This window comes from Phyllostomus discolor, chromosome 8, assembly GCF_004126475.2.
Source record: "Phyllostomus discolor isolate MPI-MPIP mPhyDis1 chromosome 8, mPhyDis1.pri.v3, whole genome shotgun sequence".
In the NCBI taxonomy this organism is placed as follows: Eukaryota; Metazoa; Chordata; class Mammalia; order Chiroptera; family Phyllostomidae; genus Phyllostomus; species Phyllostomus discolor.
In genome coordinates, this window is record NC_040910.2 from 2,191,492 (window position 1) to 2,216,775 (window position 25,284).

Here is a 25,284-nt window from a genome sequence, read left to right on the forward strand (position 1 = left end):
CCGGAATTTACTGGAAGCGGCATTCCTCTTCAGGTCACGTAGAAAGCAAGCAAACGCCCATAAAATTCGGGGGAAATACATCGCGATAAAAATAAACGTGGAGAAAGTATCCCATAAATATGTGTTAGAACTACTCTTTGTTTTAAGAGTTTTGCCATGAAAGTCTCCAGCCCGCACACCACAAGCACAGCGCCGTCCCCCGGGCCACACGACGACGCCGGAACCACACATGGGTGTGGGTCGGCCGGCGTCACCACAGCGAGCGCGAGCGAGTCCCAGAGACAGAGGAGGAGACTGGCCGGAGGAGGGTGCCAGGGTGGCAGCTCTGGAGCGGCGGGGGGGGGGGGGGGGCCAGGCTGCTGCCCCCAACACATGGGGCTGCGGTGGGCAGATGGCAGTGGTGAGGAAGTCCACAGAGTCGATCTGGGACCCCTGCAATCCAGCCCGCTTGTTCTTTGGTGAATCTGCCCTTTTTCTCTTTTTAGACTGAGACTGAAATCATAACTTTTTAAATGATTTCAAAAAAGATGGCTTTGAAAGTTCCTGCAAAAATATCCAAAGGACTACAGTGGACCATTGCACAACACAGGTTTGAACTCCGTGTGTCCACGTGTCCACTCACAGGTGGATTTTCATGCCATAAATACCGTAAATGCATTTGTGCTTCCTTATGATCTTAACATTGTCTTTTCTCCTTTCGTTTCTTCTTCTTCCTTTATTGTGAGAATGCCCCACACAACACACACAACCCACAAAACACGCGTGAGCTGACCGTCATGTCTGTTGTGGGGCTCTGTGCCGAGGGCAGACCCCCAGCGCCCACGCTCTTGGGGAGCCGGAAGTGAGGAACCAGCCACGAGGACAGACAGTGTGCACACGTTACCTAGCAGCGTGCTTCTGTCAGCCACAGGCAGTAAGCAGATACTGACCGCACCACAAACACATTTTAGCACACCATGCTAAGATGCCGAGTCTCGTGGGACAAGTGCCGGGAACTCCATTCACACGCCACGCGCTGCAGACCCAAAGGGGCAAGGTGAAACTCATACGGAACGCACACTGAGGTCGACAGGGAGAACTGCGGGACGACGACGTGAAGAGAGTCCCACAGACAGGAGGAGGGGGATGTCAGAGGGGTCACACCGACTGAGGACAGGTGTCAGGCTGTGTTGGGGGCGGGGACGCAGAGACCGGAGCCCAGGCAGCCACAGAGGCTCGCCAAGGTCGGGGCGCGGGGACCGGGGTGACGGGGCACGCACACCATGGCCTCCCTCGGCTTCGGGAACCGGCCGAGACCCCGAGAGCAGGTGCGGGGCGAGCCAGGTGAGCTCCGGGTCGGTCCACCTGGCAGGAGGGGCTGCAGGGGGAGTGACGGGCACGAGAGTGATGACGATGTGATGACAGCCACGGGGGACCGTGACGCTGGTGACACTGTGCAGCAGAGGGAGGACTCTAAGAAGGGCCTCTGACGCCCACCAGGGGCGGAGACCGAAGGGCGATGCAGGGACCCGGCTGTGCCTCGGGGACGGGCAGAAACAGGGCGCCCCGAGGGAGAGGCCCTCGGAGGCAGGAAGGGTGCAGGGTCGTTTCGGGATGTGGTTCGGTCACTGGGTCCAAAGGACGCCCCGTTACATACCACACGGGCAGTCGTAAGTGGGGGTCTGAGGCTCGGGGTCAGACAGATAAATCACTGGGAGTTCGTCCGTGTAGAGTGGACAGTGGGAGTCACGTTTGCCATCAGCACGGAGGACAGAGAAGAGGTCCCGTCGGAGTGCCCAGGACCCCCCACCCCAGGGAGGGTGGCGGGGGTGCGGGGGGGAGACCCAGCAGCGGAGACCGCAGGGCCCCACAGAGAAGACCGTTTCAGGAAGGGAGGTGAGCAGGCACGGCCAAGGTCACAGAGCTGCATAGTCAGCCCAAGCCTCCGGGGGCTGGATGGCAGTGCGCCTGTGGGGACAGCGGCTTCAGCAGAGAACAGAAGGTGGAAACGGGGTCCCGCGGACACGGCCCAAGGGGGCTGACATCGCCACAAGATCCTCTCTAGGTGTCCCAGGGACAGCCCGCCCCCCCCCACGCAGAGCCCCCTTTGAAAGACCAGCCGCGGGACATCGCCCCAGCAGATCGGCAAGCACAGCCAGCGACCCCGTAACAAGCCTTTACTTACCTTCTTGTGATTCTTGTAGACGTTCCTGTGGGCGAAGCCCTTGCCGCAGAGCTTGCACCTGTAGGGCTTGTCCTCGCTGTGGATGACCTTGTGGGCGCCCACCTGGTCCGGCCGCTTGAAGGACTTGTGGCAGACCTCGCAGGCATAGGGCCGCTTCTCTGCGGAGGATGAGCGGAGACGGTCTCGTCTGACCCATGCGGAGGAAGGGACCGGGACAGAGATGGCCTCACCTCGTCCAGCTCCTGGCGGGTGCGGCGGCTAGCACGGGACCCGCACGACTGAACAAAACCGACCCATCCGCGCCGACCGGAGCCTGTGCACGGTCACGCGGCCAGTTGGCTCTTTTAAACGTCCCCGGCAGCTCAGGGACGAGATTGGAATTCGGTGAGGAAGCCCTGCTTGCGAATGAAACCCCGCCCACCAGCGTGAGTGTGCACCGGCCCAGCTCCCAGGCGAGGAGGGGCCTGACGGTGATGGACGGAGGGGACGCGCCTGCCCCCGGCTCCGCCCAGCGGACCCCAGAAGGGCGGGGCTCCCACGTCTGTGCAGGAACTACCCACTCAGGTGGGCGTGGGAAACCCACAGGGACACGGTGTTCGTGGAATGCTGACGACGAGGTAAAAAGAATGCCCTTTGTTCCAGACGGAGCACATCTGAGGGGTGCTCGCTCCTGGTCCCCTACGTGCATTTGCCAAAACACCCCCGTCTCCAGACGGGGGGGACGCTCAAACACCTGTGCCTCCTCCGACGGCCTCCAACGGACACCCTAAACTCTGGAAGGAGGCTTTCCAGAGCAAAAGTTATTTTCAGAGCTGATTTTTTAAAAATCTGTGTCACAGACCCATGTATGATGCAAACTCGCTTAGGATGACTCTGTGGCTTTAAAACCTCAAGAGTCCCACACCGCACCTGTGCACCTCCCACCAGGGTTCCTTAGCGCTGCAGTTAGCAGGCCGAAGCCCCGCCCCGAGACGCAGGAGCTGCTGCCCCGCTGCTTGGCGTCGGACCCCCGCTGGAGGGATGCGTGCGGAGCTCCCACCTTCACAGCCGCCCCGACACGAAGGAGCCCACTCCACACGTGAACAGTGGCCCAGACACCGAGGCTCCCGGGGGACGGAGGGACAGGTTAAACGGTGGCTCCGAAGACCTCCCAAAGCCTGTAGCCCAGCCACCTTTGCTCTACAGACACACTGAGGTCTGGGGAAGTCACCTAACTTGTAACCTGTTGGAAATCGCCTGGCTGGGGCAGGCTGAGCCAAAACCGACAGCCAGGGCTCCTGCGGGCCCTGCTCTGAGCTGCGCACAACGGCGGGGAGGCGGGGGGGGGGGGGGTGGTATCTGTCCTGATTCCCGCGTGAATAAAGCAAGCATGCTCTACCTGAGTGAGTGATCATGTGACGCTTGAGCTGGTTCGCCGAGATGAATTTCTTCATGCATTCCTGACACTCAAATATCTCATGAATCTGCAAAAGGTGAAACGGACAGTTACGTCCGCCGTCAAAGCCGAGGAGGGCACACGGAGCGCAGATAAAAGTGTGCACGCGTGCAGACAGCTGCGGCCGCTGTAACCACACTGCATGTCACAGCCCAGCCCTGCCGCGTGCATTCCACCCCATCCGGCATCAGCTGACACGGCAAGGAGCATCGTCACCCAGTGAGAACCTGTCATTACGGCACATACGAGCGCACGCTGCTTGAATGTGCAACACTGCTGACCTATGCGGTTTGTATTAAATCTACCCTCTCTGGAACAAATTACACTAGTGTGTTTTATTGCGTCTTCCTTGTGCCCAGCCACACGGCAGGGGGCAGGCTGCTGACCTGCCCTCTGCTTCGGGCAGAGCCGACCCTGCGCCAGTCTGTGAACTCAGTCGTGAAAAGCTGGGAAAAGGCAGAGACACGAGGCAGAAGCAGGAAGAGGCCACTCCGAGAGTCTGGCTTCCACCCCTAGACCAGGGGCACCTCCTCTGACCGGGGTGGGGGTGGGGGTGGGGGGTCCAGAGACCTCTGTGGCCCCTCAGAAAGCAGTGTGGAGTCCACCCGGGCAGCCGGAGGGCGAGCGCCGCCCGGCACAGAAGGACGACCCCGGCCAGAGACCTCGGAGAGGCAGCCCCTCCCCCCGCAGAGCGCTCGGCTGAGGCCGCGGCAGGACGCCCCCACTGCCAGTGTTGTTGTCGCACTGACAGGGGGAGCAGACTCTGTCCTCCGGCCCCGAGTTCCTCCCCACACCACGGCACCCTCCAACGACCAGGTCCTCCGCGGGAGGGGATGTGCCTCTTCAGCCGCACCCAGAGGCAGCCTCGTCTGCTTTATCTTCACTTTAACGCCGAGCGTTTACTAGCACATAAAGTGCAAAGAATTATCAACGCGGATATAAGTGGGAACTGTTCAAATCCTGCAGAACAATAATAATCACAATGGTCTATTTCTTAATGCTCACGGCTTCTGAAACACGAAACATTTTTAAACGTTAAATCGAACAGAGCCCCCAGATTATAAAATAAAAGTATTTGCTGTGCACAAAAGCATTTTCGCATCTTACTTACTGTGGAAAATGTAGGCCAAAGCTCTTTTAAAAACTCTTAAAAGATTTAACAGAACAATCAGATATAGAGTGAAAATGATAGGTAATACTATTTCTTTATGCCTGATGCCCAGTAACCTGCATTTCATAAGGTGTCCGCTGCACTAAATTGACAGGGAGGGTAACACCTTAAACGTCAAGTCCCAGATTAAATAATTTGCGGGAAGGATGGTTGTGTGCCTTACTGCAACGCTGGCTGAAAATGTAATTCAGCATCGTCTTAGAGCACCACCCACTGGCAGTGAGAAGCACTGCAACCAACCTCTATTAGACCTGAGATGTCCCGGGCCCTACGAGGCCAGTCCCAGCTGCCTGTGGCTTCAGAAAGGCCCGGTGAGAGGAAACACCGCATCAAGCTCACCTATTGGTCATTGAAAGCCCGCAGAGACCACCTAGGTGCTGCGCCCCGCCACCCCCAGGCAGGGGGGCACCCGCCACGGTCTGAACCGCCAGCAACCGACAGGGCCAGCAACCGTCTGGGTCTAAGTTCACGAGGGGCTCGGTCTTGGCCATACAGACACCCAGCATCGGCACCCACGCCCACGGCCGACCCCGTGAACCACTGTCACAATAAACCTCCCACCCCAAGGGGCCTCGTCCCACCGACCTTCCTGTGCTCCTGCAGGCTGGAGGCGGAAGAGCACTTCTTGTTGCACACAGAGCACACCAGCTTTCTCTTGGGGTCTCCTGCAACAGAAACCGGGGCCGTCACCATTTCCGTGGGAACAGACAGGGCACCGGCGGCGGCGGGGTTCCTCCGTCTCCCCTGCTCACTTCTCCCACTCCTCGTCCCAGCCCTGGGGCCCCGGCCCCTCTGCGGAGTGGTGCGGGCACCGTGGGCAACGGCCCACCCGAGCAGACAGAGGGATGCTGTCTCCGAGAACACAGAACCTCGCAGGTGGCTTCCACGGAACTGGAGCCCAGGAGAGGGGTGGGGAGTGGGGGTGGGGGTGCAGCCCCTTCCCTCTGTTTCCTGCTGGGTGGCATGGGGGTGCTCACCTCCCTACCAGCACCGGGGCTCAAGGTCGACAGCCCCTGCCAAGCCCAAACTGGCCTTGATCCCACTTTACTACGTTTCGCGTGTTCAGGTGCACCTGGTGGGAACACGGCACCTGCACAGGCAGGTCAGTTACCAGTGGGACGGTACATGCACGCCGTCCCTCAGTCACCGCGAGTTTCAGCACCAGGGGGCTGCGCGTGCTTCCAGAGGCCGGTCTGAGAGCCTGCCCGCCACATGCACAGTCTCTATGGAAACATGTGGTGCTTATTGGAAAGTTCAGCTTCTCTCTTCTCAGCCGCTTCAGCCCAAATCACCAACAAGGACCATTCATCATCACCATCAGCGGTAGAAGCTGCAAGGCCTTCTCTGTCCGGGAAGACTTGCCTTTCTAGTGAAGGGTTCTACAGCCCCGAGCGGGAGCCCTGCTCTGCTTCGGCATATGGAACATCCTTCCCTCCAGGAGTGCGTACAGGTCCCAGAGGAGGGGGCCAGAGAGAGAGGTGGGGGGTGAGCCAGCTCGTGAGCCCACCCCAACGAGAGGCGGGCACAGCGACCTCCGCCTGGGGCAGAGAGCCCCGCGGTCTGCACGGCCCACAGCAGGGCCCCGTCAGAACTCCACCACGTTGCAAGCTGTTTCCCGCAGAATCTCCATGCGTTTCCCGCATGAGCGACATGATAACATCCGAGGCCGATTACAGGAAGCCTCAAGGCGGCGATGCTTACGTAAGAGCCTGAAGCCCGACCACACGCCCCGGCGCACGCACGCGGGGGCCCGAGTCTCCGGAGGCCATTTCCGCGAGCGTCTGGCCTTCCCCTCACAGTTCAGCAGAGTCAACGTTACAAACGACGAGAAAGATCTGCTCTGACGCGTTCCAGACCAGGACGGGGAAGATTAAGACCAGCACCTCAAACACAGCAGCTCCTCGAAAGCCCATGGAAACAGGTCTGACGAGAAGCCAGGCTCGCCTGCGCCAGCCGAGGGGGGGGGGGCCAGGAGCGGTGAGCGCAGAGGGGGACGGGTCGCCCAGCAACGTGTGCAAAGTACCCAGGGACGAAGCCAATGGGGGGGGGGGAGGGAAGGATTGAGGGTGGGGGTCAGGGGGGAAGCTGGTGGTGGGACAAGGGAGACAACTGTGCTTGAACGACAAGGAAAAAAGGAAAGAAGAAAAATGCCGGCTCCCTTTGGCGGGCCACGGCGCTCCAAGGGGAAGAAGTCGGGGCCCCGAGAGTCAGCGTGACGGGCGCCACCCCGCCGCTGTTCCCTGAGGCCGTCCCTTCCCCCACCTGCGTGCTCCCTGAGCGCGCACACCCACTGTGCGGCCCAGGCCGGGGGCCACGCGCAGGCTGGCACGCATGCTCCTACGGTTGTCTAGGGCCTCAGCATCTGAGGACACCACGGGACACCGGGGCTGACACTGTGACCCTTGTCTCCCGCATGCGAGGCCCCGGGACCAGAAAAGAGACGGCCAGGGCCCTGGTGTCCGGGAAGACCACTTCACCCTCTTGCCGGACGCCAAGGGCAACAGGAAGCACGTGAGGAAAGTGTGGGTGCAGAAGAGGGGCCCCGAGGGCCTCCGCCCCCTTCCAGGACAAGACCCCAGGAGGGAAGGCCACCCTGCCCTGCGAGGCACAGTGGGCTCCGTCCCTGGACCAGAGCCCGGCCCAGGGCACTGAGCAGCCGACCCCTGAGTGACAGTCCCCCCCTCACGGTGGCTTCCTTGTTCACCCAGCCGTGAGAAAGGGCTCCGGTAGGGCCTGCCCCGCTCACCCACTCCCGTCTCAAAACGCAGTCGGCAGTTCCCCAGCCCAGGAGGGGCCGAGGCAGTAAAACCGGAATTCCGCCGTGCACAGATGGAGGCAGGGGGCACCCCTGAATAGTGTCGGCTGCTGAAAGGAACGCACCCCAGGGCAAGGCACCACGACCGCTCAGAGACACCAACTCCGGGTGCATGGGACCACCAAGCTCAGCTGGGCGCCAGCGCGGGCTCCGGTCTCGACAAACTCAGACGGGAAAACAACAAGCTCTGCTGAAACCAGCTCAACAAGGAACAGTGGCGGGGGCGGCGGGGGGGGGGGGTGGTGGCCGGCCGGAAACCACTGCAGCCAGAGACCACCCCCCGCGTCTGTGCGCTCGGCCAGGGAGAGGCCCGCCCTCCGCTCCACGGCGACCACGGCAGACCGACGCCACGGCTCACCAGCGTGGACGTTCTCCTGATGCCTCCTCAGGGCGTCCCTGCTCTTCAGCCTCTTCCCGCAGCTGCCGGCCTTGCACACGAACCTGGCCCTGCTCCGGCAAGTCTCCTGGTGCTGCTCACAACTGCGGGACAGGGGAAGGGGCGGGGGGCGGGGGAGGAACTGTGACACACGCTCCCAGCACGCACGTGCTCAGGGTCCCTGCACGCGTCACCTGGGCGGGTAAGAAAGAAAGCAGCTCCTGGAGCCCCCGGTGCCCACTCACGGAGACTCTGGACGTGGGCTCCCCGGGATGCCCCACCGCCCTGTGGCAGCCGCGGCCCATGCAGACACACACCTGGACACCGAACTGAAGGGGGAGTCACAGACGGAGCACTGGAAGCTTCTGGAAGAGTCCTTCGAACTGCTTTTCGCGGGACACTGGAGAACGCTGAGGGGAAGCGGAAAAGACGAGTAAGGACAACCGCAAGTCCAAGGTCGGAAGTCCCGAGACCTCCTCTGCTCTGAGCAGAGCCGTGTGAGCGACCTTGCTCCCCACGCTGCTTGTGCCCTTGGGGACTCTCAGCGGGGGTGTCTTTGGGGTAGGACAGATGGCACCAAATGCAGTAAAAGCTGGTTGGAACGCAGTTTTACAGCCTGCTTAAAGTGCACAGCCCTTGTTTTTTTAAAAGCACTTGTAACAGAACTTCCAAATGTTTAATTTCTTGTTATTACAGAAGTTTCACATATTTCTGTTTAAGTTTTGAGCAGAAATTTTTTCACCTCAAATTTCATCTAAGCCAAAATGGAGGTAGACACATATGGCAACAGTCTTCCCATGAAATGTGGCAAATTTCAAAATTTTACTCTAATGACTAAAACAAAAAGCGAAACACGAAGTCCGTGTTCAAGATTCCTTGCTCATATGCAACGTGACATTCTGTTAAAAATAAAAGTTTGCAAATATGTGTGCCCACTTTCCCACTTTTAATAATTCTCGGTACTGTACGCTGCGTCAGGAAAAGAGTAGCTTCACGTGCTGGTGATACGTGAATGAAGGGGTCACGGGTGCTCATACCCTTGTGCGTCCCTCTGTGTGACCCTCCAAAGGCACTGGGGAGCAGGCACCACTCCCCCTGATGCTGCCCTATGCTCGCTCACTCTCTGCTCTGAGCCCGCTCTGGCCCTTATGCCTTTCCTGTGGGTGCTCTCGGCAGGAGTGTGGGTGCAGGCGGCTGACACCCGCCCCACGGCCTCGGAGCACTCGCTACGTGTTGCAAGTCTAATCCCGGACGAGCGATCCAGTGATTCACTGCCGGGAAGTGGACAGAAGGTCCGATTCGCATAAGCCCTGTTGGCTGCTTAAATCCCCAACCAGGACGTTTCAGAAGTCAACCTCCCGAGGGAAGGAAAAATGAGTGGACGACAGGGACATCGGAATGCTTGACCTCCCCCCCTGCCTCTGCCCCTGCCTCTCACAGGCACACGCACACGCTCACCCACATGCACACACACGCACGCAGGTCGGGCCCCCCCCCCCCCCCCCCCGTGGTACGCACTGTCTCTGCAGGGCCTGCTTCACCGGGAAGGTCTTCCCGCAGCCCCTGCACCTGGCCTCCTTCTCCGTGCCGGGCGTCTGGTGCAGGCTGAGCAGGTGCTCGGCCAGGACCTCCTCGCTGGGGAAGCTGGACTCACACTGCGGGCAGGCGTGGTCCTCGGCGCGGCCGGAGCCGTCTGCCGGGCAGAGGGGCACGGGGTTACCGGACGGAAGTCAGGGGTACCCCTCAGCTTCCCCCTCATTTCAAAACCCCATTAACTCTGTTTCCTGGCATCAGCACTGAAAGGTCGTATCCTCGCTAGGAACATTAATCGTGTTATCCGTGAAAAGTAGTGGGAAGTGTTACTAGAGAGAAACACATTTTTTTAAAATCATTTCACTTGGGTTCTGCCAAATGATCACCAAGTCGACAGGTTTTAATTCTCCCTGCGATCCTGACTGTTCACTTCCAAGAGCTAGTGTAGTGCCATTGCAGAACTGGAAGGCAGAAGTTTTCCCTGAAGTGGGTCGTCTTCAGGTCACGGCTAGCTGCACAGAGAGACAGACCCAGCCGAGAGAAACTGCTGAGTCCCCGAGGGGGACGCCCCGTCCCCGGGAGGTGACCCACACACAGAGCAGGTGGGGACGCAGCAGAGGCAGCGGCCCGCCACCGCTGACCGCTCGGACCCTCAGCCACGGCCCTGCCCAGCGCCCCCGCGTGTGTGTTCGTTCGCATCACGCGTGTTTCCGACGACCACATCGACGAGATGTGGGGAACGCAGAGGAGATAAACGAGGCCGACGGCCCCGTGACGCTGCAGGCGCGGGCTCCGCCCACCCGTGTGCCACGCGCCATCCACAAGCGGCCACGCTCACGGCCACGTGCCACACGCAGCGTGGCCTGCTGCTCTCTCGTCCCGTTTAAAATGGAAAAGTGAAAAAAATTTAAATGGAGGAGGCACCATAACTGATTTAACAAAACTCTCCCTTGTGGGACATCTGGGTGGGGTTTTTCTGTCTCTTTTGCTGGTGGTTTGGTTGTTTCGGTTTGAGTTTGGTTAAACAGAACTCCAAAGTCTAAAACAAAAATAGCAGCATTCTAAGGACCTAAATCATATGTTTCAAAAACCCATTTTCTGTTGATTCTTTTCACAAGCGCACACACACACAGAAAAAAAAACAATGAAAATGGATATCTTGTTAAGGAAAGAAAAACAGGGGTGGCAATATGTCGGTAGGAGATTTTAAGTTCGAATGAGGGACACAATTAACAACATGCTTGGGGGGCAACGGAGGCAGAGAATAAATGCAAAAACAAAGAAGACACGAAATGATGCAAAAATAGTTCCCGTCACTCAGCGTCTGACACACCACACGGCCTGGTGCGTCCCCGCAAAGCGGAGCAGCCGGCCTGTCCGCGGCCTCCCTGGCACTCTCCGGGCCAAACAAGGAGCACCGGACGGCCGAGCCCAGAACACGCCCACGTTCCCAGCCAACCACGGGAGAGTTCCTGTGGAATTCCTGTGGACGACTACAGAGCTTCCTGGGACCCTGGCGATGAGGCAGGGCGCACCCCCACCCCCACGCGCCAGCCTGCCCCTCCCACTGGAAGACAGCTGGGAGGCGCGGGGCCCCACCCTCGGGTGGGGGGGGGACAGTGCTGAGCAAACCCCCGACAAGGCGACCCTGCCGCGCCCCAGCGCCCTCCCTCCCCCACTCCCGCTCCCTGGGATCCCAGAGGGAGGGGGCACCGGCCCTCCCGGCGCCCGCCTCCAGAGCGTGCGTACCTTCCCCGTCCTGCGCCCCCGGGGCCGCCGGCGGCTCGTCCTCGTCCTCATCCTCGTCGGCCTCCATGTCGCTGTCCAGGTAGCCGATCAGCAGCTCCGTGTCTGTGTCTATGTCCTCGATCGCCAGGTAGAAGATGTTCTCCCCTTCCTGCGGCCACACGTTAAAAACACGGCGCTGTCGGACACACACGTGTCCACGGCGACACCAACGCCGCTGAGCCACCGCGTGCTCCTCACGGCGATGGCGACGTCGTTTTCAGGGGCTGGAGGGCCAGGCCCCCCCTTAAAAAGTCACTACTGCTTTTCTTATGCGCCCAGTTAACCTGGGCACGGGCAAGGAAACGGACAACATTCAGCCACCTTCAAACATCACACGGACACGTATCGGGGACAGTGACCTTCGGACCCGTCAGGTGAAGTCAGAGCGTCACCTGAACTTCTGGGGGGAACCTGCACCGTTAGCTGGCCTCCCTCGGTCCAGGCTGCGTGGCCCCCAGATGCGGGAGGAGGTGCTTTGTGAAGCGGAGGCATCAGACTGACCCCCGAGAGCACTGAGGTGACTGTGACGTCGTTGTGAAGGACACTCGCTGCAAAACTGGAAGAAAAAGGACTTTCCGAGTCGCAGCACAAACCAGAGGAACTGCGGACGGGCCCTGAGGGCGTTCCCGAGACGCTGGACGGGAAGCAGAGAGGGAGGGGAGAGGCCCGCGGACCCCACCACGGAGTCACCGCGACACTGACATCCCCCGCTCCGGTGAGGGCAGGAGGAGGAGCAGGCCCACCACCGTGCTGGCACTTTTCGGGAAACCCCAGGAGACCGAGGTCAGGTGGGCTGGAACGACACCGAACTCCCTCCCGCGGGGGAAGCTGCGCCCCAGACCGCCAGGCAGGGAGCCCAGGGAAGCTCACACTCGGGATCCGCTGGCGCCCGAAGCCACGGAGGGCCATTCTCCAGGGACACCGGGATGGGGCAGACGCGCCCCGGTGGCTTTTACCAGCCTGGGGGCTGGTTCCGGGCAGGGTCCTGGTGTGGCAGCTGGGGACACAGGCGAGCGAGCACAGCCCGCCTTTGCTGGACGTTGGCGGTGGGCAAGGGGTGGAGGGGACAGCACGATGCGCTGCACCAGGCGCTCCCCGGGGGCAGAAACTCCGTAAAGCCCGGCACGCGGAGCGGCCTCTCTCCTCTGGCGCCATCACAGCGCTCGCACGCAGGAGGGGAGCCCAGAGGGCGGGGAGGAAGAGGAACGCGTGTAGTAGGCACGTCTGTCCATAGACATGTCCGTCCGCATGCACACATGCGCAGGCACAACCCCCTGAAAAGCTGCAGAAACACGCATCCGACGGCTACGCAGTTATCACTGGTTTTCTGTTGGCAGAAGGGGCGGTCTGTGGGCAAGGCTGTTTTCGCCTCTTGCCCCACAAACAGGTGACTGTGTAACTTTGAACACAAGATACAGTAGCAACTCCGTGGAGCAGACAAGTGATGCACAGAAAGTACGTCTGCCTGGGAGCCGGGAACAGACCTCACACAGACCTCACAGGACGCTGCTCTCAGTGGGGCAAAGGCGAACAGAAACCGACGTCGGCCCTCCCCTCCCCCTCCGCAGCACAGAGAGGCCGCCTGCTAGACCGGCTCAGCAGCCGCGTGCCCCAGGGGCTGGAAACCCCTTGCTACGGTACCCAAAGTGGCAACGCGCTCCCCTAATGGAGATTTCAGAGTACAGTCATCAATCTCAGCGCTTATCTGACCAGCACCCTCGGAAGGTAATTGAAATGCCTATCTCGCCCGGGAGCCATTAATTCTGCGACGGCCTTCCCAGCGCCAGGAAAAGATAGCCATTTTTTAATTTTAAAACGTGATGCATTCATTTAAACGACAGTCACGAGACCCAGCATGCCTATCCGGGCTCCTGCAGTAACAGGCCATCCTGAGGCGGCAGCGGAACCTTCAGTTCAGTGAGAGTCACGCCGGCACTGGAGGCTCCGAGAGCCGACCAGAGGTTGGGGCAGTGCCCCGAACACGGGCAGAGGGGACAGGCCCTCACAGCGAGGATGCCGACACCCTGCGTGGGCTTCCTGGGGGGGGGGGGCGGCCGACGTCTGCCCCTCCGGCCTTGCCTCCCCCCTCCTGGGCTCGGTCACCTCGGGGGAGGCCCTTATCACCTCTGAAACCCTCTCACTTCCTCTGCACGGCGGTGACGACGCCGGGCTGGGCCAGCTCATCCCCGGCAGAGCCACAGTCAGCCACAGGGGACAGCTGGTGACAAGCGTGAAGGGGAAGGACACCCAGGCTGCGAAGTCACAGCTGCGTCTCCCTCTCAGCCTCCCCCTGACCGACAGGGATGGCCCCGGGGAGCCCAAGGGAACGTTCACCCCGGGGGTCAGTGCCGAGCTGGAGGACACGACCCTGCACGATGGGCGGGGGCTCTCCCCCGAAGGAGAAGTGGGGCAGGGCGACGTGCGCCCCGCACGGGGCCAGAGTTCGGGCCTAGCGGCCTCCCCATGCCGCCGTCTGATTCTTCCCGGTTCCGTCCCTCTCTCGCCGCACGGACCCCCGGGTCTCTGGGGGGCGTACCCGCTTCCCAAACTGCCCCTCTGCCGCCCAGCTCCGGCTGGACTTACAAACCAACCTCAGCCTCCTCCGTCCGCCCGCCCATGCCCCGCCCCCCCTGCCGTGCCTCCCCAGCCCAGACCCCACAGACCCGGCATCTGGGGCTCAGCCCTGCTGCTTGGAAACAGCCGAAGGAACTGCCTCTGGGTTTTCCGGGAAACGCTCATCTCCTCGGTGTGCAGAGGCACCCGACCCCGAGGGGGCCGCGGGCGCGCGCGCGGGGGTTCCGGCTGCATCCGCCTGTGACGTCCCCTGCGCTTGTGGACTCGCCGGCAGGCTGGCGTGCACGGGTGGGCGGCGGAAGGAGACCCAGGGCCCCGGGGGCGGGGGGCCGGCGGAGGCTCAGCGCGCTGCACTGGAAAGGGAGCGAGTTGGCAGAATCCAGCCTCCCGGCCGGAAACGGGGAGTGGGAGTCAGCACACAGGGGGGAGGGGCAGCTTCGGAGCGAGTGCCGGGCTTACGGGTTTAACAACCTGGACCAGGGCGTGCAGCGTGGGCCCCTGCTCAACCCTCAGCAGGAGGAGGGAGCAGTGGGTCAACCTGGACCAGGGCGTGCAGCGTGGACCCCTGCTCAGCCCTCAGCAGGAGGAGGGAGCAGTGGGTCAACCTGGACCAGGGCGTGCAGCGTGGACCCCTGCTCAGCCCTCAGCAGGAGGAGGGAGCAGTGGATGGAGGCGGAGAGAAGAAAGCAATACCAAAATAGCTCGTAAGGACCTCATATTTAATAACCTCTCACTTAACTCCTCTACAGAACCTTCCTCTGCCCCAACCAGCGTCTCAGTATGACTTCCAGAGAGCTCAACCGGCGAAGCTAATGGCCACCGGGAAAAGCGGTCATTTCCACAGTGTGGCGGAGGCACACCTGTCGATATGAGTCTGAGGACAAGACCAAGACTCTTCCAGACGACACAATGCTGCCACAGCCCCGGGCGTTCCCGCGTTCACCCCTGTCCTGCAGGACTGGCCCGGCTGCCATGTGGCTCTCAGTGCTGCCGGGGCCAGGGGGGGCGGGGGGGCACACGTGTCAGGCGTCACAGGTGACCTGCCCTGACCCATGAAATGTGATTACAAGCAAAGCGAACCGAGTCCAAGCGGAAGGTTTCGGCGTCACCGCGTGCGTGGGCCGCCGCCCCCTCGCCCTCTGCCTGGGAACCGGATGTGCCTTCCGGAGAGAAATGATACGCTGATAAGCGGCCAAGTTCCCTGCTCCCCGCGAGAACATGTGGCCACAGCAGGGCTGGAATGTCAAACTTCATGGGACCACGGGCTAGTATTTGCACGTCCCTCTAAACTGTCGCCTACTGGAAGTCACACACTCACCTCACCGATGATAACATGGAAGGACAGGCCTGCAGGCCAGTGAACTGACGTGTTTATGGCGTCACTGAGGAGCACCACTAGGCCGTGGCACCTCGCTGTTCTATAAAAGCCTAGAAAACATTGCGGCCATCTACTGGCATAAATCTGAGAAGAAACAAATAGAGAAGAAGCGGAACTGGAGGAAACCAAAATTGGGGGCTATTTCCATATTTCCTTTGGTCGGGTGCCTGGCTGCACGGCAGGACCCACGGCCACCTGGAATTCTGCGTCCCGCCGGTGACGAGCCTGCGGCCCCCGGAGGCCAGAGGACTGTGGGGAGAGCCCCATCCACACTCGGCGACACCCAGATCGCTGCTGTGTTTGGAGACTCCCATGCGCCCTCCCGGCTCTGCTGTGCTGCAACACCGCCAGAGAGGACTCTGGGAGACCTGCCGCAGCCCCGGGTCTCACTCGAGGCACAGCCGGGAACGCAAACCCGAGGGGACCCGACAGGCCCCCTGGCGAGGGAGACCCACACTCACGGCGGAACTGCGTGGAGCTGTGTCCACACCGGGAGCTCCGCCCGGGCCGGCTCCCCCCAAGGCACACAGGCCACCGCTCCCCCCGGCCCGGCACCCCCCATGAGGTGGGTGGGACCCAGTCGATTTCCCACGAGCTGCTCTTTCAGGGAACACCAAGCCACCTTCCACCAAGGTTGAAAATGCTTTGCAAAAAGTTCCAGGCAAGATGCAGGAAAGTACATCCTTAAGAACAAGCGACATAACATTCTCTTCAAGTTTCAACCTGAAGTGGCCCAGTTCTGTATTTAAACAGTTTTCTATCACCAATGATGGGAAAATTTTGAAAGCCTACAAAACACGGAGGTCAAATATTTTTCAAATCTTCCATATACATTTTTCCTTCGGTGTAAACAAAAATAACGTTTGGTAAGAGTCACCCATTTCTCACGGAGCTTGAGGACCCTTTCAGTTCATTTTAAGCCGCATCTCCCGTCCCGAGAGCGCCCTGGTTTACCTGGGAATAGTGCCCAGGAGTCTGCACACGCAGCTCACCTGACTGCTCTGAAGCGTGGGCATGTGGGGAGAACGGTTGGCCCACGAGAACCTTCTTCAATAACTCCAATACTCACATCGTCATTTCCAAAGCAAATTTCCTCAAATTAAATAAATTGCAAATCGAGAAGTATAATCGCGTCTCCAAAAAGAAGTTCCAACCCTCTGCCAAGACAGACCTCGAATTCTTAATCCCTCGTCTAAAAAAAAGAAAAATTGGACCGGGTACTGACGTTTCCACCAAGACAGCCACACAGCCGCAAATGGTTCTCATTTTCTCCACTCTCGGGACGTGCAGCTCAAATACAAAATTTCCTGAATGCCCCAAATTTCAGGTGCAATTTGGAACGTGAGGGGTTCATCATGTCACACGGGAAACACTGTGCTCCTCTCCCACCCGCGCGGAGCATCCGGGTGCCCTCCTCGGGACCCTGGCCCGCCCACGGTGGGGGGAGGGGTGACTGCAATGGTCCCACTACGACACTCTCTGCCCCGGGGGCAGATGTGAGTTTGAGCCCCGAGCCATCTGCGACTCCAGCCACCGTTCAGGTAGGACAGCCGTGACCTCGGGGAGCTGACGAGATCCACGCTGGCCTCCCCGGTCACGGCACACGCCGCTCCTCTCCGCACCGGGCATTGCGGGGAGGGAGGCCTTGTGGTGACCTTGTCCGCACCCGAGGTGTCGAGGGGCCCGTGAACACTCCCCACGGATTCCAATTAGACTCCGGGGGGGACACCACCCACGGCCTCCGTCCCCCTGCACCTCAGCCCTCCGCAGGGAGTGCGGGGTCTCCTGGACTGGGGCGCCGGGGCTGCCGGAACCGTCTTCCCTGGGCACCGGCTGCTCCAAGGGCAGAAGCACAGCCGATACAGAGGAGGAGCAGCGCGGCCCTGGGTGGGCCTGGAAACGGTGGCTGCTCAGCAGGAGAGGCCTGCTGGGGGGGGGGGGGGGCTGCAGCCTCGTGGAATAAATGGAAAGAGCCCGGGAGTGGGGGGGGAGGGGTGTGGAAGGCGGAGAGAGCGCGCACTGACTGTGCTTACAGCAGCAGGCACAGCGGGGAGGAGGGGCTGGGAGACGCTGGGGCGGAGCTCCAGGCCAGGCCCCGCCCCCCTCCCTGGGCTGGGGCAGCAGGGACAGCTGCAGAGGGGACAGGGAAACATTCCTAGATGGAAGGGGCTTGAGGAAAGCTTCAAATCATGGCAGACGCCTAAGGAAAGAATCCAGTTTGAAAAGAATACTACTTCCGGAAAAGCCCACAGTAAAGGACCTACCAAAAACCAGCTTGGCCAAAAAATGTCCTAGCTCTACAGGCAATTTGGAAACGAGTGAGTTTACGAAGAAACAGAGACTGAGTCTGTAAAGGAAAATCAGAACCGGACTGAGGCCCTGGGAGACGGGTTTGCCTCGGGAAACCAGCAAAGCACGTAAGGTGCTCCACCGAGGAGTGCCACACGTTAAAAAGTAGACCCGTTCACACTGGCGGCTGGATCGGTGGGGCCAGTGCAGACCGTAAATGACGTTAAACGTGGTTTGCATGTGTTTGGCCGTCGAACGATCCAAGTCTCCGTCCAGCCCGGCCCTTTGGAGAGGGTCGTCCCTCGTTTTTCACATCATGTTGGCTACGCAATACTTACTGGTGCTGAAACAAGGTGGGCGGCTGAGGACTCCGGGAAACGGGGTGTTCTCAATGACCGGGCCTCCTGGCTCCTGGAAAACCTAACTCCGTGCGTGTCCCCTCCCCCCACTGCTGGGGTTCCACGTGGAACTGAGCGACACCAGCACAGCACTCAGTGAACACGAAACTCTGGGTCTCCATCGACAAAGGTAGGTGAAGCTCCCAGAACACTGCAGAGGGTAAACGCCCCCCAAAATGTGAGTTCCCTTATTCTTCACCCTCCTCTCTCCGGCAGCTGAAAATGCAGGAGCTGGGTCTCCACAAGTGATCATTCGATGTCTCGGCGGAACGTACCATTTCTTTCTTCTCTTCATCGTCTGCTTCATGAGTTTCCATGACAGAGCCCCTCTGACAGTTCCTTGCCTTAAGTGTCCTCCCTCCTTTAATCCCCACTGGGGGTCCCCTGGACTCAGCCCGGTGCTGGTGTCAGAGCCGGTGGCGTGTGCAGCACCATAGTGGGCTGCGGGAACACGGAATTCAAAAGCACGGTCCCCACCCGGGATGGTTCATTTTAGGTGCCCACCTGACTGGACCACCGGGTGCCCAGGTAGCTGTCCCAACGGCATTTTGGGTGTTTCTGTGCGGTCATTTTTGCATGAGGTTAACGTTTAAGTAGATGGACTGGAGCCAAGCAGACCGCCCTGCATGGTGTAGGCGGGCCCCCTCCCGTCCGTGAGAGGCCTGCACGGAGCAAAAGCCTGGTCCTCCCCGAGGAAGGAGCATTGTCCCCCTGCCCGGCGGCCTTCCCACCAGAGCTTCTGCCCTCCTGGCCTGGCGGCCTTGGGGAGGGGTTCCGGCTCCTCCCCGCGGCAGAGCAGCCCTGGGCCTCGGGCTCACAGCGGGGGGCACTGGCCCTGCAGAGGCGGCCCCCACAGCCTCCTGACCTGCCCACGCCAGTTCCTCACAGCGCACCTCTCAGTGTCTCTCTGTGTCCCCAGGTGAGCGGGTGGGGGGAGCGGGTAGGTGGACATACAGACAGACAGGTACAGTCCCTATTGGCTCTGTCCCTTTGGAGAACCCTAACCCCCGTCCTTAAGACGTCCAAAGTCTAGTTGTGGGGACGCACCCGAGTCCACTTTGCCCAGAACACCTTTTCCAAACCATAACACAGAATACTGTGCCACCCGCCAGATAAGCCATCAGATTTCTTTTAAAACTACCAGTACGCATTCTCGGAACCAATTAAACGTGCTAGTGGCATGATCCGCCCACGACCGTATCAGCCCATGCAACTCAACCCGCCCGGAACTCTCCTAAAGCGAGGGACCCGGTGCCCGACCCCCACTCGGCCCGCCCTCTCCCTCCTGCGCCCGTGCGAGATGCGCTGTCTCCGCGTTGACAAAGCAGCGACCGCCGTGGGAGCAGCAGGTCACCGGGAAATCAGCCGGAAACCCGGCGGAGCGCAGCCGCCACGCGTGCACGCCCCTCCGAGAGCTCGGGACCCAGGAGAAGCGGCTCGGCTCACCTGAATGGCAGCCAGGTTCTTCTGCTCCTGCGACGGCGCCTCGTGCACGAAGCGCAGCCAGTTGGAGTGCCGCGGGTTGGTGGCGTCCAGGACGTACAGGACCTCCCCCTTACTGCCTCGGACCTGCAACACAAAGGGCCCGAGTTTACCCGCGCGGTCGGGGGCGGCCATTCGACAGAGTCAAGGTCAGAATTCGGTCTTTGTCCTAAGTATACGTCTTTCTCACTGACCAGGGTGGGACAGGCGCTGGATTAACGCCCCTCCCGCCGGTCCCAGAAGAGCACGCACGGACAGGGCCCCCCGTTCCACCGGGCTGAGGTCCGGAGGATGCTCGGCCGCAGCCCACCCTCAGCAACGCCCTGTGCCGACAGCTCTCCTCTTCGTTTCCTTGCAGGGAGATCCTAACGCAGGTGTCACAACTGCAGGTGTTGAGGGGGACCCCCCCCCTTCTGCAGCCCCTCCTCCGTGTCCCACGGAAGGGGAAGGGGACAGTACCGTGTGGCTCCCCGCCTGGGGGCCGAGGGGCAGGAGGACCCCTTCACTTTCCCTCTCTGCCTGCATCCTGAACCCCGTCCCCACGAGGAGGGCGTGCTGGCCGGACCAGGGAACCTGCCCCCTCGGCCCCTCATTCCACAGCTTTAACGAGCGGGGGAGTAACCCGGGTTCCGTTCCGTCTCTCCAGGGCTTGCCGGCGGCTTGCCGGGGAGGACAGTGGGCTCTCCGGGTTCGGTGACCTGCCGTGAGCTGTCTGGGGCAGGTCCACCCAGCTCTCCCATGGAGGGAGGGGGTGCCTGCCGACGCAGCAGGCAGTCCCCCAACACCCCAGCATCCAGGTTGCCCAAACCCGGCTTCTTGCACACCCCTGTGCTGTCGGCGCTGGGCCCGGGCTCTGCCTCATGAAACACCACCCGTCTCTGCCGAGCTTGTTTTCTGTGGGGGTGCCGCTGGAGCCCAGGGGAGGGGGGACAGGGAAGAGTGGGGGGCTGACCACCCATCTCGTGGAGACCCTCCAGGTCTCCAACACCGAACAACACGAAGAGAAAGACCGTCAATTCCCCTCTGCAGACTTGGGGCAGGAAAAACAAATTCCAGATTCTAAGATGTTATCCTATAAAACACAGCACAGCCAGCCCAGTACGTGTATTTTCATGATACATTTAGACAATCACTTGTTCGTCATTTGACAACTATTTGAGTCTCTACCACAGGCCAGGAACTTGCTTACGACCCGGCGAACAAGGCAGGGGAAGCCCGAGGTCCCAGCACCTGGGGGAGGAGCACAGGACACGGCCTCAGGCGCGGAGGAGCGCTGGCAGACAGACACGGCCAAGCAGGAGGGCACGGTGCGGGGGGTGCGGGGGCACAGGGCGCAGCCGCAGGGCGTGGTCAGGCAGAGCCCCGCTGAGCAGGTAGCCAGAAGAGCTCTGCAGGGAGGGACCCTCGGGGGAGGGAGGGGAGCAGCGTGCGGGCAGGGGGGCAGCGGTCTGACAGGGCAGGTGGAGAGGCCCCGAGTGGGAACAGCTCAGGTTCCTCGGAGAACAGCCGGAGGCCATGGGCCAGGACAGAAGGGGCCGCAGAGACAGGGCGGCAGAGGTCGGGCAGTGCGCCGGCCGCAGACCATGGTCCCTTCCAGCTGTCGGACTGCCTGCGCACCGGCCTCACCTCTCCCCGCCCAACCACGACGCCCTCCTCCCGAAAACACCTAGCAGGGCAGCCAGAGGACACCCAGCCCAGCCTTGCTCCTTCCAGAGACACCCAGCGCACAGCTCCAGACAGATGGCTGTCATTAAGGCCTCCACTTATCTCTTTCCATGCGATACCAAACCCTGAGGTAATAAACGGAACAGTTTGGAACTCTCTCGAAGGAAGGAGACTCGAAATTCCTCTTAGTATCACGTTCCAGCATCTGACGGACCTCTGCGCCCGGGGTCTGGGTTTTGTGCCAGTCAGAACTCGTCTCCCAAACACCGTGCTCCCCTACGTGAGCGTTCACGGGAACGCACCGTGCCGGCCGGCGTCCTGCTGGGGCCCTGCAGGTCCTCTGCCTGCCGGGGCCTGTGGCCAGGCCAACATGCACCCCCTGCCTCAAAGCCACCCACACCCTGAATCCGTCTCACAGCCCGGCCTCCGAGGCCCAGTCTGCAGAGCGGCCGGCTCAGGGGGACAGCGGAAGGACCCCCGAGGGACAGTGAGCTTCGTGCATCAGCACGGCGGCACCCCCGCCACTCTAAGCTCTGATGGTGGTGATCACTGTCCAGGAACTTGGCGGGCCCCCGTTTCTGTCGGACGCCACCGAGGTCACTTCTCAGGTACCCAGGACGAGCGGCCCCTGGGCCTGTCCCTGTCCAGTCCAAACACGACCGGTGCTGACCCTGCGCCACTGCCGAATCCATCCTCCGGACCAGCAACGGAGGATGCCACAAAAAGAAAAAGCACAAAAAGATGCACTCCGTAAGAGGGTGCCTGACAGCCAAACGGGGGAGAAAAACTGAAAATGGGTGATCACACAGATTCTCTGACATGTGGAGCTTGGTTACATGGGCGACAGACAGACAAGCGTGTTTACTCTCTGGGTGGCTGGTTTTCCCAGGAGGAGTAGAGAGTGTTCCTCCCTTGAATATTCCCTCCCACTGTTGTGGATGCCTCAGACGCCGGCCCTGCCGACCCGCCAGCCGTCCGGGGCCCCCGGGCACAGCCACCAGACAGGTCGGCCCCCCCCCACTGCCGGTGCGGTAACACGTGACCAGGAGCACCTGATGTCACGCACGGGGAAGCTGAGAGGCAGCGACGCAGACTCGGGCCCCCAGGATAGAGCGACGATGTCCTTCCGGAGAAGCCGCAGAGCGCCACGTCGCATGAGTTATTTACGAGGGAAGACGCTTCCCCCTGTGTCCGCAGGGCTCCTCAGAGAAGGTGGTTCCAGCGCTGAGACTCCACGTGTGGGCGGCCTCAGAGCGTGAAGCGCCCCGTTTTCCTGTGGAAACGACGGGCCTTGTCGCTGCCGCTGTCGGTGAGGGGGCCCGGCGCCTCGCCCCCCGCTGAGTGGGCCAGACTTCAGGGTCCCCCCAGAAGCACGAGGAACCGGGGGCACTCAACTGACCGGCATTCCGACCGGCGCCGTGGTCAGGTCTGACCCGAAGAGAGGCACGTCCAGCCACCAGCAGGGACCGTCTCTAGGAAGCTGTTGTGATCGGTCGTTCCCAGCAAAGGGTGTGACTTTGTTCCTGCTTTTCAAAGGGTTCTCTCCAGAATTCGTGCTCGCCCTGGTGCTGACAAACAGGTGCACACGGAGCATGTCTGCCTATCCCCCCCACCCCGTCCCCCGCCCCGTCCAACAGCCCCGGCCCGTGGACCCCCGTCGTCGGATGGGAAAGCAGACGGAGGGAGGACACAGGCCTGTGTGGGTCCCGGTGTCTCCTGAACGGCCACCAGAACAGGACACGCACAAAGTCAAATCCCTCCAGAAGCCCGGTGAGAAAAACAGAGTCTTTTTCCATCGCACTGACGAGTGCCCTGCACGTCTCGGGCGAAAGGAAGCTCCGGCCGGCACTCCAGAGCAGTGAGAACGCCGGGCTGGGACCCAACAGCCGGACGGACGGGGCCCAGGCCCTGACCGCACCGCCACCATGGGCGAGGGGCTTCCTCTCCTGGCTCCGAGCTGGGCTCGCCTGACCCCTCGGGTGGGGATGGCAGTGTGCGTGTGCCCGGCGACCTCACAGGACCCGTGCGTGCCCCCATGCAATGGGGCGCACGACAGCTTTCTCCCGGTGGCCGGTACTTTGCAATCACATGTGCAAGTGAACCGTGGAAACTGGGCTCCGTGGGCTCACAGACACCCTAGGGACAAACGCTGCTCCCGACGGCGCAGCTGGGAACACACGGGCCGTTTTTCTGCCCTGTCAGCGTTTTCTCGGAACAAATGTGACAGTATCCTGAACGCCACCGTTCGCATCCGGGCGCACAGTCAGAAGGCCTTGGCCTGGACACCTGAAGGAAGGGCAGGAGCCCGCACGAGGCAGGGAACCTGGCGTCTCTCAGCGGGACGAGCGCTCGCTCGGGCCCTGGGACCGGCCACGGCCACCACCTGCTGCCCCAGCCCCCTCGGTGGTTTTCCTCTCCCCTCCACAGGGAGCCCTTCCGGCTCCTGAAGGCCAGAGGCAGGACGTGGCGTCCTGAGAAACAGCTGGTCATGTGGAAACAAGGCTAGTCTCCGAGACACCAGAGACCACGGTATTGAGGGTGTTTTTACCGGAAGACGCTTGGCACCCACACACTTCGCCCAGGAGCCCCGAGGGGCCACCGTGCCGTCCTAGAGGACAAGAAGGGAAACCAAAGCCCACCTGGCTCTGGGCCTGGGGACCTCGCTGAGCCGGGGGTGCCTGTCCCAGGCAGCCACCGTCCCTCCTGGTACCCAAACCAGCATTAGCGTGGGCTCGCTGCACAGTTACCACCAACGGGGCAGCTCAAACCAACTCGGACCTCACGCCGCCACCATCCCGCGGGTCCGAAGTCTGGGCGGCTGGACGGACCCTCCGCTTCGGGGCGGGGGGCAGGGCAGGGGAGGCTGCGGCTGCACCCCTTCGGGTGACGGCACGCTCCAGCCGCCCAGAGCTGCCCCTTCCACGCCAGCCAAGGTGACGACAGAGGCTTCACACCCCACATCACATGGTTGTGCAAGAAGTGCAAAGGCCTCCCAGTGTGACAGAAGCATGCATTTCGCGTAAGGGATTTTGTCTTCTGTGAAATGAAGGGAAGGCAATAAATAGAAAAGGGGCCTAGTGCATACTCTTTTAAAGTGTTGACTCTAATTCTTTATAATCCGTTCCTTTTATAAAATTAATATGCATTATATATTTATATCAAACCCATTCCATCAGCTTTCTCCAAATCTTCCATTCCTTGTGCATTGAGCCGGAGCACGCCTTCACCCGTGCACATGAAGACATCAGACCAACGCCAGGACGTCGACCCATGAGGAAATGTTGACCGTAAATACTTTCTTGTTGCATCTCACCCCATGAAGGCCCAGGGAGCCATCAGCAGCGCAGGTGCAAGCCCAGTGGAGGGGGGAGGGGCGGGGGGCTGGCACCCCACAGGTATCAGGTGGCGTCCGTGTGAGTTTTTAAAAGCGGTCTTTCCCTGAGAAAGTGTTTTTAATTTTGCACCAAACGACCTTTTAAGATAAGCCATCGGAAATGACAAAGTGACAGAAACACCTTCTCGGTCCAGGGCGCCACACCGCACTGGCAGGCTGGCCGCTCCGGGCGAGGAAACCGTGCCCCGTGCACCTTGTGAAAAGAGCCCCCGGTGCTGGGCTCTGACCCCCAGCTCCCCGGACCCACGAGGGCAGCGTCCAGCTGTACCCATACCCCCAGGTGCGTGGGAACCACGCTGGCGTGGCGTTCACAGCCGACTCCTGGGAGACGAGCCACCTGCACATGGGGGTGTTGTCACATCTGTCCCGCACACACGATGGCGTGGAGTGCCACCCACAAAGAGTCCCTTCCGAGGCCAACCCCTCCGGCTGCCCTCGGGGCTGCTGCCCGGTCACAGCTCCTCTCCCGGCTCTCTCCTGCAGGAGTGGCTGTGGCTCTCGGCTCTCACTCGCTCCAGACCTGGAAATGGTCCTGCACGCACGACAGCCTTAACCCCTGGTTCCAGAAAACGCGTTTCCTAACAGCTCGCGTTGGAGAGCCGACGTGGACACGGTGCGCACACCGAGATCACGTGCAGAATGCTCTCCCGAGGGCTGGCGCTCCGCCCCATCGCCAGGCTCGCTCCTGGCTCCGTGACCCGGCGTGCGGACAGCCATCCCCAGCAGGGGGAGACCAGGGGGCTCCGAGCGGCCTCACCGGAGTTCAGGCCAGGGCTGGCAGCTGGGCGAGTCCTGGGAAAAGAAGACATTTGGGTTCCGGGG

General features: G+C 61.1%; 1 protein-coding gene across 1 annotated transcript in view; it reads right to left on the minus strand.

The window, feature by feature from the left end:
- The window catches only part of PRDM5 (PR/SET domain 5), a 70,078-nt gene that overhangs the window by 24,962 nt on the left and 19,832 nt on the right, over positions 1 to 25,284 (minus strand). The window contains exons 3-10 of the mRNA XM_036031776.1: positions 19,368 to 19,490; positions 11,244 to 11,391; positions 9,480 to 9,654; positions 8,279 to 8,371; positions 7,944 to 8,065; positions 5,356 to 5,435; positions 3,543 to 3,627; positions 2,165 to 2,322 (exon numbers count right to left, since the gene is read on the minus strand). Coding sequence (XP_035887669.1) covers positions 2,165 to 2,322; positions 3,543 to 3,627; positions 5,356 to 5,435; positions 7,944 to 8,065; positions 8,279 to 8,371; positions 9,480 to 9,654; positions 11,244 to 11,391; positions 19,368 to 19,490 — 984 coding nt within the window. The remainder of the gene's footprint in view (positions 1 to 2,164; positions 2,323 to 3,542; positions 3,628 to 5,355; positions 5,436 to 7,943; positions 8,066 to 8,278; positions 8,372 to 9,479; positions 9,655 to 11,243; positions 11,392 to 19,367; positions 19,491 to 25,284) is intronic.